Below are 13,293 nucleotides of genomic sequence, written 5' to 3'. Positions count from 1 at the left end.
TTGGGGATGACCAAAAGTTAAATCATGGTGTTAAGGGCATGTCCAAACGCCCTTTAAACACTGACAGGCTCGGGGCATTGACCACCATCTCCAGGAAGCCCATTCCAGCGTCTGACCACCCTCCTAGGGTAAAGAAATGCTTCCTAGTGTCCAATCTGAACCTTCCCTGGCACAGTTTTCAACCATTCCTACATGTCCTATCCTTAGCTCCCAGGGAGAAGAGATGGGCATCACCCTCCCAATTTCCCCTGCTCAGGAAGCTGTAGAGAGCAATGAGGTCACCCCTCAGCCTCCTTTTCTCCAAACCAGACAAGCCCAAAGTCCTTAGTGGCTTCTCACAGTACACATCTCCCAGCACTCTCACCAGCTTTGTTGTCCTCCTCTGGATGCACTCAAGTACCTTCACATCCTTAAAATCCTGGACTTTTAACAAAGGCAGCTCTATATTGCCAGTGAGAGGAGCCTGAGAATTTGGTCATATACCCTTCCAAACATTTCTGTCTGTTCAGTTCTGCAAAAATTTTTTTGTCCAGCCATAAGGCAAACTCTATCAGGGAAATTATACAGCTGAAAAATAAAGCTGGCAAATAAAAACAAGAATCACTGATCCAGATCACTGCAAGGACACAAACAAGCTGCATTGCTCAGAAGAAGAGGGGGGAGCTAGGAGGAGAAGGCATGCAGGGACCTGCCGTCTTAAATAAGGAGAAGCAGTCATGGGTGGATGGAAACACGTCACAGCAGTCATGGTATTAAGTCCACTTCCACTAAGTTTCAAGTTGCCTTAAAGGACACCACACACAGACACATAAATTTACAAATAACAGATAACTGAAGGCAATTTGATACAGATTACTAGCCAGGATTATTTGCTTTACTTCTTCCAAGCATTGGGAAAACCAAAACCAAATAGAAAAAAAACCCTATAAAATCACAGTTTCCATGGTTGCAGTAAGCTGTAAGCTGTAACCCGAAAAAGTGCACCAAAATTCAGATTAGAGTGGTATAAGTGCAATTACAGTCTGTAAAAAGTACAAGCAGAACTAAATGGAACAGGTGAAAAACCAGCAAACTCTAAAAGGACTCTCCACAGAGCAAGGCTTTTACAAGCTTGAAAAGTAAAAGAAGGATAGGAGCACCAATTAGTAGAATATGCAACTTTATTTAAATGTTATCCTACTCAAGTACCAGTCTAAATAGTTTCTCTCCCCTTTTACCCCTATCTAAACATTTTTCTTTGTAGTTTGAGGCCCACAGTAACTTTGAATACTGGTGCCCTAACTTATTAACTTTATGTAGTTACTCAATATAAATGCTGAATGCCATTGCATTATAATAAGACTTCATTGGTATTTTCAATTAGAATAGAGAATATAATTCTTATTTAACTACTCCAAAGTTGTTACTGTACCCAAATTTATAGATAAACATTTACAAATAAGTGTTAGGCATTTCTTCCTGAAAAACTAATCAAATTCTCCTATATGAAACATTCTTTGCTCTTAGGTGTTTCTTCCAGCTAAAACAGCATGTTGATCAAAATGTGCTGAACATAGGCTGCTTCTAAACTTTTCATAATGGAAACTTTTAATGCGGCCTTTTCTACACAGGAGTTCCATAAATTTCCTGCCAATTTAGAAATGCAGGAAAGCTAGCACAGCCATGACACAGCCTCTGGCTGCAGCCTTCCTGATAAACCGTCAGAAATGTAACCATGCAAATCTTCAGAGAATGGAATGATCCTGAACAACCAACTGCCATCATTATCTTGTTCCTTAACTGTAACTGAAGGTTACTGCTAAGGAAATAATTTTTCCACTTAAATTAGATTTTCTAATCAGTCCTACTCTTCTTCCTGACTTCGCAATGAATAGTAGAAAGCATGACAGAGAAACGGAACAGATACTTTCCTCAGTTAAGTCTCCTGAAAGCCTCATCTCTTATACACTATCAATAGTTATCAGAGATCAAGAACCTATATGCAAAATATATTAAAGTTTAAACAAAACAGCAAGTCGAAAGGAGGCTCACAGATTTGAGGGCCTACATGGTTTAAGTCTGGCACAACTAAAAGACATGTCTTCACTAGTAAACATAATGTGAGATATAACCCATATTACCTATTCCAGGCTCTATCTAAAAGCACAAACATCTAGACTTCAAAACTCTTCACATGACCAACAGTTCTGATGACTAACCTGATGACAATTCTGCTCATGTGTGCAGACATATGTGTACATAAACCAAATTAAGTATGGTGTCTCAATGCAGAGAGCAGATGTTTTTCTGCTTTAGAAAAAGCTATACAGCCCTTCCACAACTTCTCCATTCAGTAGTTACATTCATGAAGAGCAGCAATCAGACTTAAGGTTCTGTATTCAGGATAAAGAGACAGATGTACATGGTGGCTAGGAGGAAAAGTTGTTCAATTTACAAAAGCCAAGTAAGTATTTATCCTCTTACATGCACATACGCCATCAACACTGTTTGTGTTTTGGTTGTTTTTTCTCAACACTTCTCCTTCCCACTTACTGTATAGAATTCTGTACATGGAAATTGTGTGTCTAGACACTTTTTCTTCAATTGGGTGTTTTTACTTGCTCCTTCCTAGTGGCAACAGTCCAGTACTGGCCAACTTAAAAATAAATTAATGCAGCATATAATAGAAGGAATGATGAAACGTTCCAGTCCCATTCATAAGCAATTACCATCCACTGGTACAACAGACAGTGAAGTCAGATGCAGATTCTTCTTCTACAAGTTGTTGCACTGTGGAGAAAGATGATCCTCTGTTGTCATGTATAACATCAGGCTCTAGGTAACAGACTTCCAGATCAGTTTGAAAGAACATTCTGAATGTCATTTTGTAGGTAAACCACCATCTGTTGAGGGTGAGCCTGTCATTACTCAATAAAAAACAAATGTAAAACTGTGTATGAGAACGCAAAATGTAAGTAGTCCCCTCTCCATATAGGCACCATTTAATTACTCTGACGTTCATTAGCAGTTTTCTCCTTCTTACTCAGAGCTAGCAAAACTCTCTTCAGAAGATGGTGTTTGTTCTGAGATTTCCTGCTCTACACTACTGTAAGAAAGCTCTTTTGTATTGAGAGCATAGACGTCCCCTGACAGCAAGCCATTAGAGAAAACAAGACTTCAAATACAAGTAAACACTTAAATAAGCCTACAATGAAGTATTACTGACCAACTATGTACACAGACAAATTAAGTCATGGAAAGCAAGAGCAAACAGTCCTTCCATTTCCCTTCATCAAGAACTAGTCGCAAAGATTTCCTCGTGGAAATGAAAGTAGCCCTGTCAGCAAACATGTAGTCAGAAATCAGCATTTCCATGACTTGTGCATAACAGGAAACAGATTACAGGAACTCTGTTCTACTGAACTACTTAAAATACTTCAAGTTTTTAAGAATAAGTTTGTTTGTTGCAACAAAAATAATTCTGAGTTCAAACTCTGCATTTAGTAAAATAGCCAGAAATTTCTAGGCAATCTGCAGCAGCATTTATTTTCAAATCAAATTGTTTGAGTGCAAGCTCTGCCTCCTTTGGTTTAAAACTGTTCAACGTTAACATCTATTAGTGTAAAAAGTTTATACTCTGTTACACCACTTTCTATTTACCCAGTACAAATAAATGGTTCTACTATGGTGACTGTGACTGGTCAGATACTAAATTCAGGGATAGGTAAACTCATTTTAGATGCTCTGACAAACACTGTTGTCATGTTCTTTAAACTGTTAATCCTTGTTGCAGTTTTAAATAAATAGCATGTCTTTCATGCTGTCTACATAGAAAATAATTTAATTTAACAGGCCCTGAATACATAAAAATACTTGTACGATTAATAGTACAGTGTTACATTTTTGAAAGCTCTCAGTAAATTTCAATTTCTGAGTGTTGGAAAGAGCTGTAGAAAATTGAGAGCATTGAAACATGACAGAAAAGCAGTCACCTGATGCTCGCACAGGTAGTGTATCTTCTTCAGTTCTGAAAGTTTTGAGAAGATTGGACACAAAAACAACTCATCAGCTTCAATTTCCACCTTCCCGTTTCAACATATCAAATAAAGATCAGCTCCAGAGAAGCTCTATGCATATGAGGCAAGACAGATATTTTCCACCATATATAGGTAACTAAAAATATTTTTTTACAAACAGATGGAAAGCTGCCAAGTCACGCTAGATACACACATACAGAGGGAGGAGACTAAGCAAACATTGCACAAGTTCCCCTGAAACAGAGCATCCAGCTGTATGCCCAGCAGAAGAGTAGTGCTGCGTAAACATATGAATGTAACTCCAGATGTCAGTGTGGCAAGTCTCAGTGCTACTCATATACTCACAAGTTCATAAGACAATACATCTCACGCTCAACAGAGCAAGCTTCTTCACAAAGCTACGGTTATTAAACCAGGATACTGCCAAGCCTTGGCCCCACAAAAGTCTTTGGAAAAAAAAAAGGAATCCTCAACACAGCCATTCTCAAAAGCTGCAAGTAAAGCAACCAATTAAAAAATTAAATAAAATGGTCAAAGCCAATTTATACATATATTTAAATACGCAAGAACTTCCAGAGCTACCAAGCACAGAGTTACACAGAAACCACCTTCAGCTATTCATAGAACTTTTCAATAGTTTAATCAAATTAATTTTAAACAATTCATAAACAACCACTGACTGGTTTGGAAGGGGCTTATTCTTGTTGATTTGTTAATAGTAATTCTTTTAAACTATGTCAAAAGAATCACCTGCACTGGTCAGTTTAAATACAATGTCAAAGTTTGAGCAATGTTTTCTGTTAAGAAAACAGAAAGTCAGTGATAAAGAACACTTTCTATACTCCTATACCAGTAACAGTGTATTTAAAGTGATAAAATGCAGCTATGTTTATGATAGTTTTACCTTTAAATTAGGATGTTGTTTTGATGTAGCATATACATAGCAGCAAGAGTAAGATGTTTTATGACAAATCCTAATTAGGAGCTGGGAATGTTTGGCCATGTGACTTGAATGCCTAAAACTTAGTCATAAGAATCAAAGCCACTTACAGCCTGTACTACTAGTTCATAACTTTTGACACCCAAAAATATCCTCCTGGTTTGGATAACTGCTGCTCTAGAGTGCCGTGCTGCATTAGCAGACCCTTAAATTTTTCAAGGGATAGTAAATTTTTAAAGTGACAGTAGAGGTCTCTGTACTTTAGCTTTACACATCCTGAAAACAGTCTTATTTATCACTCATTGACCTCTTACAAAGCAGTCAAGAGATGGCAGGCTCATCCAACTTTCTTACACCCTCTAACAACAATAAAACCAAAATGTGTAACTATTTAAACACTTTCAAAAGCAGTGCAAGAGGAAAGCCTCAGGACAATTTTCAAGACTTACAACAAAGAAGGTAAGATTTGTTTACATGAGCACATTTAGGAAGGCAGCAGCTTAAATTGTGTGTAAGAAATTGATACACTCACATATATGCCACTCTGCTTTTCTGGGGAAATCATTAAAGTCCCTGAAGTTTCCGATCTCTTTTCCTCTTACTTACAGCAAACTACTAAATCAAGGGAGAGCATCATACAGCTTAAGACCCAGACTTCCATTTCCAATGCATAATTTCAGCTGCAAGTTTATGACAGAATCTATGTCAAATAATTAAATACTAATTATGTTTTCGATTAATTTTCAAATCAGTGCTTCAAAAAGCCTAACTATCCTATTCCATATTCCCAAAAATATTTTGCCTGGGGTTGGCTAGTGGGGCAAGGAAGAAATAGAAGACAATCCTTCCAAAGTTCTACATATTACAACCTTCCTTTCTCCTTACAAAATTATCTTCATTATTTTTAGTCATTATGCATTTAGTACATTTTCACATATAACTTCTAATTCCTATCTTACCTTTCTCACCATAATTCAGAGCCCATATAGATTGTTTCCGAAGTCTTCCAAAGCAGTAACAATTCTGAACAACAACCTATTCTGAAATGTTAGTGCAAATGGAGACAACTAATGATTCAAAATGCACAAACCTATAATTTATGCCTAGTTCTGAGGATATATAGAAACTCAATACATTCAGATTTTACAAATCCATCATTACGGTTAATCTTGAAAAATATTCACCCACAGCAATAAAGAAGGAGCATTCTCTATTCCTTTTAATTTTACCCCTATACAAAATAGAACCCTATCTATGGTATTACAAAAGTTTCTTTGTCAAATTTTGCAAGTTAAGATCCTGTCTAATGTCTTTGTCATCACTGCAAGACAAACAAGAACAAACTTACTGTCCTGTCTTGTATCATTTTTGGAGGTATGAGAAAAACTACACTCATTGATAACCCGCACTAGGGGTTTTGCTAACAAAGCTATAATGCAGAGAATCTACAAAGCAGAAAGAGAGAATAGGAATTTGGGGTAGATGCCTACTACTTCATATTTGCTGGAAGCATTTGTGAAGACACAGACATGGAAACAGAATGTATGGGAACAGCCCATTGCCTTCACCAATTTAACTGACTTACTAACAAAACACAACACAACCAATCAGACAGTTAAATGAACATACCACAGTACATAAAAAAAGCTTAATAGAAAAGTGTTCAATTTCAGTTGTGATAGCTGAATAAACAACTTCTATTTTGCTTTAATCTTAGGAGAAGACAGAAGCTTTTCCAATGAAAATGCAACATTTTATATTAATTTAAATCTTATTTTTATGAAAGATAAAATTCTTCCACGTGTTAGTTTAATATTGATATCCCACAGTGAGGCTTCAAATTAAGCAGATTTGTATGCGAAGAGAGCAAATTAGTATCTTGGGTCATTAAATTTTAATAGTATGTTGAAAGCAAAGGATTCAAAACTAAACACAAGATTGTAAACAAAACATAAACTTGAGCTATGCCTTATATTCAAGAACAGTGTAATTGTGAAATTGGTTTTTCCTGAAGTTTAAGAGTAACTGCTGCTTACAACTGAAAAGCAGGAGTCTAAAAGATATTTTGTCTCTCTTTCACTTCAGTCTCATCAAGTAACAATTTCTATGTCTCCCCTACTTCCCGGTAGAGAGGCACAGAAAACGTTAAATATGTAAAGCAGTAGCAACTTTGTAAACAGTCCGGTGACTACGAGACCACTTGCTTTAATGTTTCAAACTAGCAGAGGCTACAATGAAAACTAGTTGCATTTCAAGAAGCTCAATCCAAAGCCATAATTTAACTTTTTATCCATATATATCTACCCACTTAAAAATACAGATATCTGCGCAGATGTGACTTGTAAGATCGCATGTCCAAAGCAAGCTGGAAAGCCTGTTGTTTCCCTTAGCTGGCTGCTGCTCGGGCTGTACCTCCTCACGGGCACAAGGAGACAAGGCAGCGGTACAAAAGCGCGGAGCGCCGAGGCGCGGCTCTGCCTTTGCGTGAAACAAATGTGAAGCTGCTACAGCCCGTGCTGTTCTCCCGTACAGCACCAAGACCCCCTGCAGCCCAAGTCACCCCGAGGCACGGCGCTGACTGCGAGCGCCGGAACCCTGCGCACGGAGTCTGGTGTCCGCGCATCCCTCGGCCCAGCGCCTCACGGCAACATCCCATCCCCGTCGCATCGCATCCCATCCCTTTTCCCGCCGTCTCTACGCAGCCGAGCACGGCGGCGCGGGCAGGGCCGGCGGTCCCCTTGCCCTGCCGCGGGCTGCAGGTACCCAGCTCCACCGCGGCCCAGCCCGGCCGCGGCGGGCGCAGCGGGCACGACCCCCCCGCCGTAAGGCCCCGGCCCAGTCCCGGGGGTGGCGTAAGAGCCGAGGCTGCTCTCGCAGCGGGGACCGCGGCTGCCCCGCGCCGCGCCCTGCCCGTTCCACCCGCGGCGCGGCGTCGCCGGCCCGCGGCGCTGCCTTACCCAGAAGCTCTCCACGAAGTACGCCATCCCTCCTCTGCCGCCCCGGCCACCGGGGAGCCCGGCCGCGGCCGCCGCAGCCGCCGAGACGCGACGGAGGAAACGGGCGCCGCCGCCGCGTTCCGCCCTTCCCGTGACGGAGCAGCCGCCGCTCCCGCCCCGGCCCGGCCCCGCGCCTGCGCTCGGCCGCCGCCGCTGCTGCGCAGGCCCGGCAGCGCCGGGGGCAGCGCGCGCCCTCTGGCGGGGACAGCGGGAGCCGGCGCTCGGCAGCGCCACGGGCGCGGCTGCAGAGGGCGGGCTCGGAAACCTCGGGTGCAAGCGCTGCGACGCACCAGTGACCGCCGGGAAACGGGCATGCTCAGTGTCACCGGGCGCGGGGGAGAGCACTTTCGTGCTCTTTGAAGGTTCTTCACCCAGAAAGGTGGCTGGGCACTGGAACAGGCTTCCCAGGGTAGTTGTCACACCACCAAACCTGATGGAGTCCAAGAAGCGCTTGGACAACGCTCCTGGGGACACGATTCGAGTCTTCGGGATATCCTTTACATCCCCAAGATGCTAAGGGTTGGACTCGATGATCCTTGTGGGTCCCTTCCAACTCAGAATATTCTGATTCTGTGAAGTGGCTTCACAGCTAAGTCTCATTCCAGCCCAGTAGAGTAAGGTCTTTGAAAGCAGGTGATGATTAGTCCCGTAGGGAATGTTGCAGATAAGGCATAGTCTGCACTTCTAACACATTGTCCCACAGAATTTTACAGTTCCAGTGGCATGCTCCTAATAAAGATGCACCGCATCTAAAGCCAAAGTGTCTGGAGAAACTGATTAATTCAGATCTTCACCTTCTTCAATGACGGTTCAGTCTGTAGACCCTTGTCGCGGGTTGGGTTTGTAACCGGGCGGAAACACCAATTTAGTGTCGTGGTTTGGCCCAAAATACTCATTACTGTTTATCTGCTGTGAGATAAGAATTAGGAGAAATGCAAAGCAGGCACCAAACTTGAAAGAATATAAAGAAGTTTATTAATAGACCTAAAAGAGGGAAAAAAAGAAAAAAAAAATTATACCACCTTCAGAAGTCTCCTCCTCCCCCCACCTTCCTCCCTTCTCCCACTGACAATGTAAAAAGACAGCCCTTCAGTCTGTTTACCACTTCCATAATAACCTTGTTTAGTCCATTTAGAAAGAGAAGTCTCTTCTTGCTCATGCTATGAAAACAGTATCACAACGAGACAGCCACCCACTTCCAAATATTGTTCAGTCCATTTAGGAAGAGGAGTCTCTCTGCCTGCATGAGTCCCTTCCCCCGACTTGCAGCTTTTCCTGCAACTGCTTTCGAGGGTCCACTCTTGAAGGTTTTTGGGGTGCAATTTTAAGGTTGATGTGGAAGGTATCTTTTCAGCTTTATACTGGCTAGCGCTTGTATTTCAATGCCTTAGAAAGCCTCGAGCAGCCTTGAGAGGTAGCACGGGCAATCTAGCACTTTAGTAGCTCTAAAATCGGTACCTGAATCAGCTGCAGAGCAAATACCATCAGCAGAAGCAAAGAGGGAGAAATATAGCTCGCTGCTCGCTCAATTCCCTGCAGTTAGAAGCCTTCAAATGAGACAGACGACCAGAGATGTTTACAGGAAAGTAGCTGAGCTGAGAGAGAGCGTTTGCCTCCCCTCGACCATCTTTTATTCGGAGAAGGGGAAAGGGGAGGACTGGGGGCGGACCCGGGGTGAGCGGCCAATCAGACACTGCAGAAGAGTCTGAGTTACATTTGGCTTTGCCCGCGCTTGGAACAAAGGAGCTATGAGCACATGTCTTTGGGAGAGGGGAGGGGAAGCTCAGAACAGGCAGCAACAATTCCCTATTTTTTTTTCTTTAAAGCTGGGTTGTAACTCTTAGTAACTTAAAAGTGCATAGAACAGTAACAAAACAACAGTGCAAAATATAATTGTGATCTATCGTCCCTACACCTCGACAGTACCTAGGATGCCTTTAAACTAGTTCCCCAGTCAAAACTCAGGGGTTTAGTCAGGACATCTATGGTATGGAGCATCAGGACAAAGATTTACAAAATACAGTGCAAAAACCTGAGTGCAAAACAGTGCAACTTAACTTAAGGGATTAACATAAAGATCTGCAGTAGGGGGTTTACATGAAGGTGCAAAATCAGGATTCTTTTTACGGCGTCTCTTCCAGGAGGCAGTTTTAACCTCCTTAACTTTTGAGGAAGTGACATAAGGTTTTACCCACTTGCCTGGGATCCATCTCAGTCCTTGAGGGGTAGATACACTGGCATACCCACGTCCCCAAGTTACAAGTTTGTATGGTCCTTGGATTTTTTGAGTCTCTGGGTCCCGGATCAGGACTTCTGGATTTTCCTGCAGTTTCTGTCTCCTGGTGTTCTGGAAATGACGATAGATGGGAGGGTTTGGATCCTCAAAGGTGCCATTCAGGAAGTTTATGGTAAACAGTGCTTTGCTGAGTCTGAGGACAGGTGAGTTAAGTTTGGTGGTCCCTGATTGTTGTAGCAGCATTCGCTTGAGGGTTTGATGGGCACGTTCAACAATGCCTTGTCCAGTTGGGGAGTGAGGAATACCTGTAACATGTCGAAATCCCCACTGCTGACGAAAGTTTTTGAACTCCTGAGAGGTGTAGGCAGGGCCATTATCAGTTTTTGTCTCCTCAGGTATACCGAGCACAGCAAAAGCTTGGACAAGATGTTTTTCAACGTCCTTAGCCTTTTCACCTGCATGTGCAGAGGCATACATAGCACCAGAGAAGGTATCAATAGAAACATGAACGTATTTTAATCTCCCAAATTCAGGGAAATGTGTGACGTCCATCTGCCACACTTCACCACTATTAATGCCTCTGGGATTGACCCCCATGCCCAGTGATGGAAGCTGTAGCTTCTGGCAGTTGGGACATGTTGCCACTATTGCTTTTGCCTGTGTCCGCGGCAGATGGAACATGCGGATAAGAGCAGGAATATTTTGATGGTACATGGCATGGCTCAATTTTGCTTGTTCAAAAACTTGGGGGAGCTTTGGTAAGTCGGCTGATAGAACTATGTCTGCTGGCATAGCCAGAGCATCAGCTCTACGATTACCTTCCGCAATAAATCCTGGCAGGTTTGTATGTGACCTCACATGCATGACAAAATAGGGATGCTCTCTGTGGGAAACGAGATAAATTAATTTTGAGAGTAAATCATAAATTTTCTTGTTTGAGATTTCTTTTAGGAGAGCGTGCTTAGCTCTAACAGTTACTCCAGCTACATATGCTGAGTCTGTGACCAAATTAAAGGGTTCTTTGAACCTCTCAAATGCTCTAACAACAGCTGCTAATTCAGCTACTTGTGGTGATCCCTGGATTACCTCGATGTCAGATTCCCACTTTTGCGTCTTTGGATTTTTCCATGTGACCACGGACTTTTTACTTTTTCCTGAGGCATCAGTAAAAACGGTAATCGCATCGAGGGGTTTTCTACTTTGAATCTCTCGAGGGATGAAAGAGAATGGCAGATTAAACATGTCATGTTTTGGGTAATGATTTGAGATTTGGCCTGAGTAACTATCTAATGCAAATTGTAAATTTATATTATTTTGGAGTAGGTGATCTAACGCGTCAGTTGTTACAGGTAAATAGATGCTTGCAAAGTCACATCCTGCCAGGGTGCGGAGCCTTGCTCTGCCCTTCATGATAATTTTTGCCATTAGTTCTTGTGGCTGTGTGATGGTTTTAGGAGGTTGGAGTGGAAGGAATACCCATTCAATTATGATGAGGGGTTCCTTCTGCTCTTTGTCCCACTGAAATATGAGGCCATGAAAGCGTGGTACCTTCCCTAGAATGACAAGCTTAAAGGGTAGGGAGGGCTGATACCTGTGCGCTTGTCTGGTGGAAATGAGCTCTTGTATCTTTTTGAGAGACTGCCTTGCCTCTTCTGTCAGGGATCGAGGGGATGCTGGACCGCCTTCCCCTTTTACTAGGTTTGCAATAGGAGCTACATCCTCTGTGGTGAGTCCTAACCAGGACCTTAAATACTTCAGTGTCCCACAGATCTGTTGCACTTCCTCTAATGTTTTTGGGTTATTATTAATGGTGACAGGTGTTGGGGTGATAGAGGTTTCTGTGATTTTGAGTCCGAGGTATTTCCAAGGGCTTGTTCTCTGCATTTTTTCAGGTTGTAATTCAAAGCCCTTGGCCTCTAGGGCCTCAACCACCATGTTAAGTGTCTGCTCGAGATACTGATTATTGGGAGCACACACCAGCACATCATCCATGTAATGCAGGATGATGGCTTTCTCTGCTTTGGCACGGATGGGAGATAGAATTTTAGCAATATACTCTTGGCAGAGAGTTGGGGAATTTTTCATACCTTGGGGAAGCACAAGCCAATGATAACGTTCCATGGGAGTTTCACGATTAAGAGATGGTACAGAAAATGCAAATCGGGGGGCATCTGCAGGGTGGAGTGGAATATGAAAGAAGCAATCTTTAATGTCAAGAACAGCTAAATGTCAATGTTGTGGGAGCATTGAAGGTGATGGCATACCTGGTTGAAGGGGTCCCATGTCTTCAATAACCTTATTAACTTCTCTAAGATCTTGGAGTAGCCTGTATTTGTTCTTTCCCGGTTTTTGTATTACAAACACGGGTGTGTTCCATGGGCTGTTAGTTGGAACTATATTTCCTTTAGCCAATTGTTCAGCCACTAATGTTTTGAGTGCCTCTAAGTTTTCTTTTTTTAACGACCACTGGTTAACCTACACGGGTTCATCTGTTTTCCAAGTTAATTTATGTGGATGGCACTCTGCTTCAGTGGCCTGCAAGGGAAAATTTTGATGTCTAGGGGTGATATCAATTTTTGTTCCCCACTGAGACATGGCATCCCTTCCCCACAGGGTGAATTTGGTGTCTAGGACATACGGACGAAGTGTCACTATTTGTCCTTCAGGACCTTCAATTTGGATGGTGTGTTTGGACTGCTTTGCAATTTGGGTACCTCCAATCCCATGTATGATGCCCTGAGATTGCAATTCCCATTGTGTAGGCCACTTATCAAATGGAATGACAGACACATCAGCACCTGTGTCTAACATTCCCATTATACTGATTTTATGTGATTTGTAACGGAGCTTACATTCTATTACAGGTTTGTTGTTTCCCAAAACCTCAGTCCAACAGATGGCTGGGATATGACCATCTGTGGGCAGGTATTTGGGCAGTGGAAAGGCCTGTGCAATGACTTGACCTTTAGGCATAAAATACGGTGGATATATACATTGTACCATTAGGTTAGAACACCCGTTCTGATCCACTTTCATCAGTGTGGGTGTAACCTCTATCCCAGCAGGTGTTTCCCGAGTGTCCCCAATAACAAAAAGGTATGTAAA

The 13,293-nt window shown here is 42.4% G+C and overlaps 1 protein-coding gene across 8 annotated transcripts in view; it reads right to left on the bottom strand.

Moving 5' to 3' along the window:
• FCHO2 (FCH and mu domain containing endocytic adaptor 2) overlaps positions 1 to 8,048 on the bottom strand; it is an 85,988-nt gene extending 77,940 nt beyond the window's left edge. For 3 of the 8 annotated variants that reach the window (XM_032095122.1, XM_032095123.1, XM_032095124.1), the window contains exon 1: positions 7,914 to 8,042. In XM_032095122.1, the coding sequence (XP_031951013.1) occupies positions 7,914 to 7,940 (27 nt within the window). In that variant the 5' untranslated portion in view covers positions 7,941 to 8,042. Of the gene's footprint in view, positions 1 to 7,913 lie in introns of all 8 variants that reach the window. The other 5 variants (XM_032095126.1, XM_032095128.1, XM_032095129.1 and 2 more) reach the window with 4 other exon arrangements.
• Between the last annotated feature and the right edge of the window lie 5,245 nt (positions 8,049 to 13,293).

This window comes from Corvus moneduloides, chromosome Z (assembly GCF_009650955.1).
Source record: "Corvus moneduloides isolate bCorMon1 chromosome Z, bCorMon1.pri, whole genome shotgun sequence".
Taxonomy (NCBI): Eukaryota; Metazoa; Chordata; class Aves; order Passeriformes; family Corvidae; genus Corvus; species Corvus moneduloides.
This window is presented reverse-complemented; position numbering and strand designations above follow the sequence as displayed.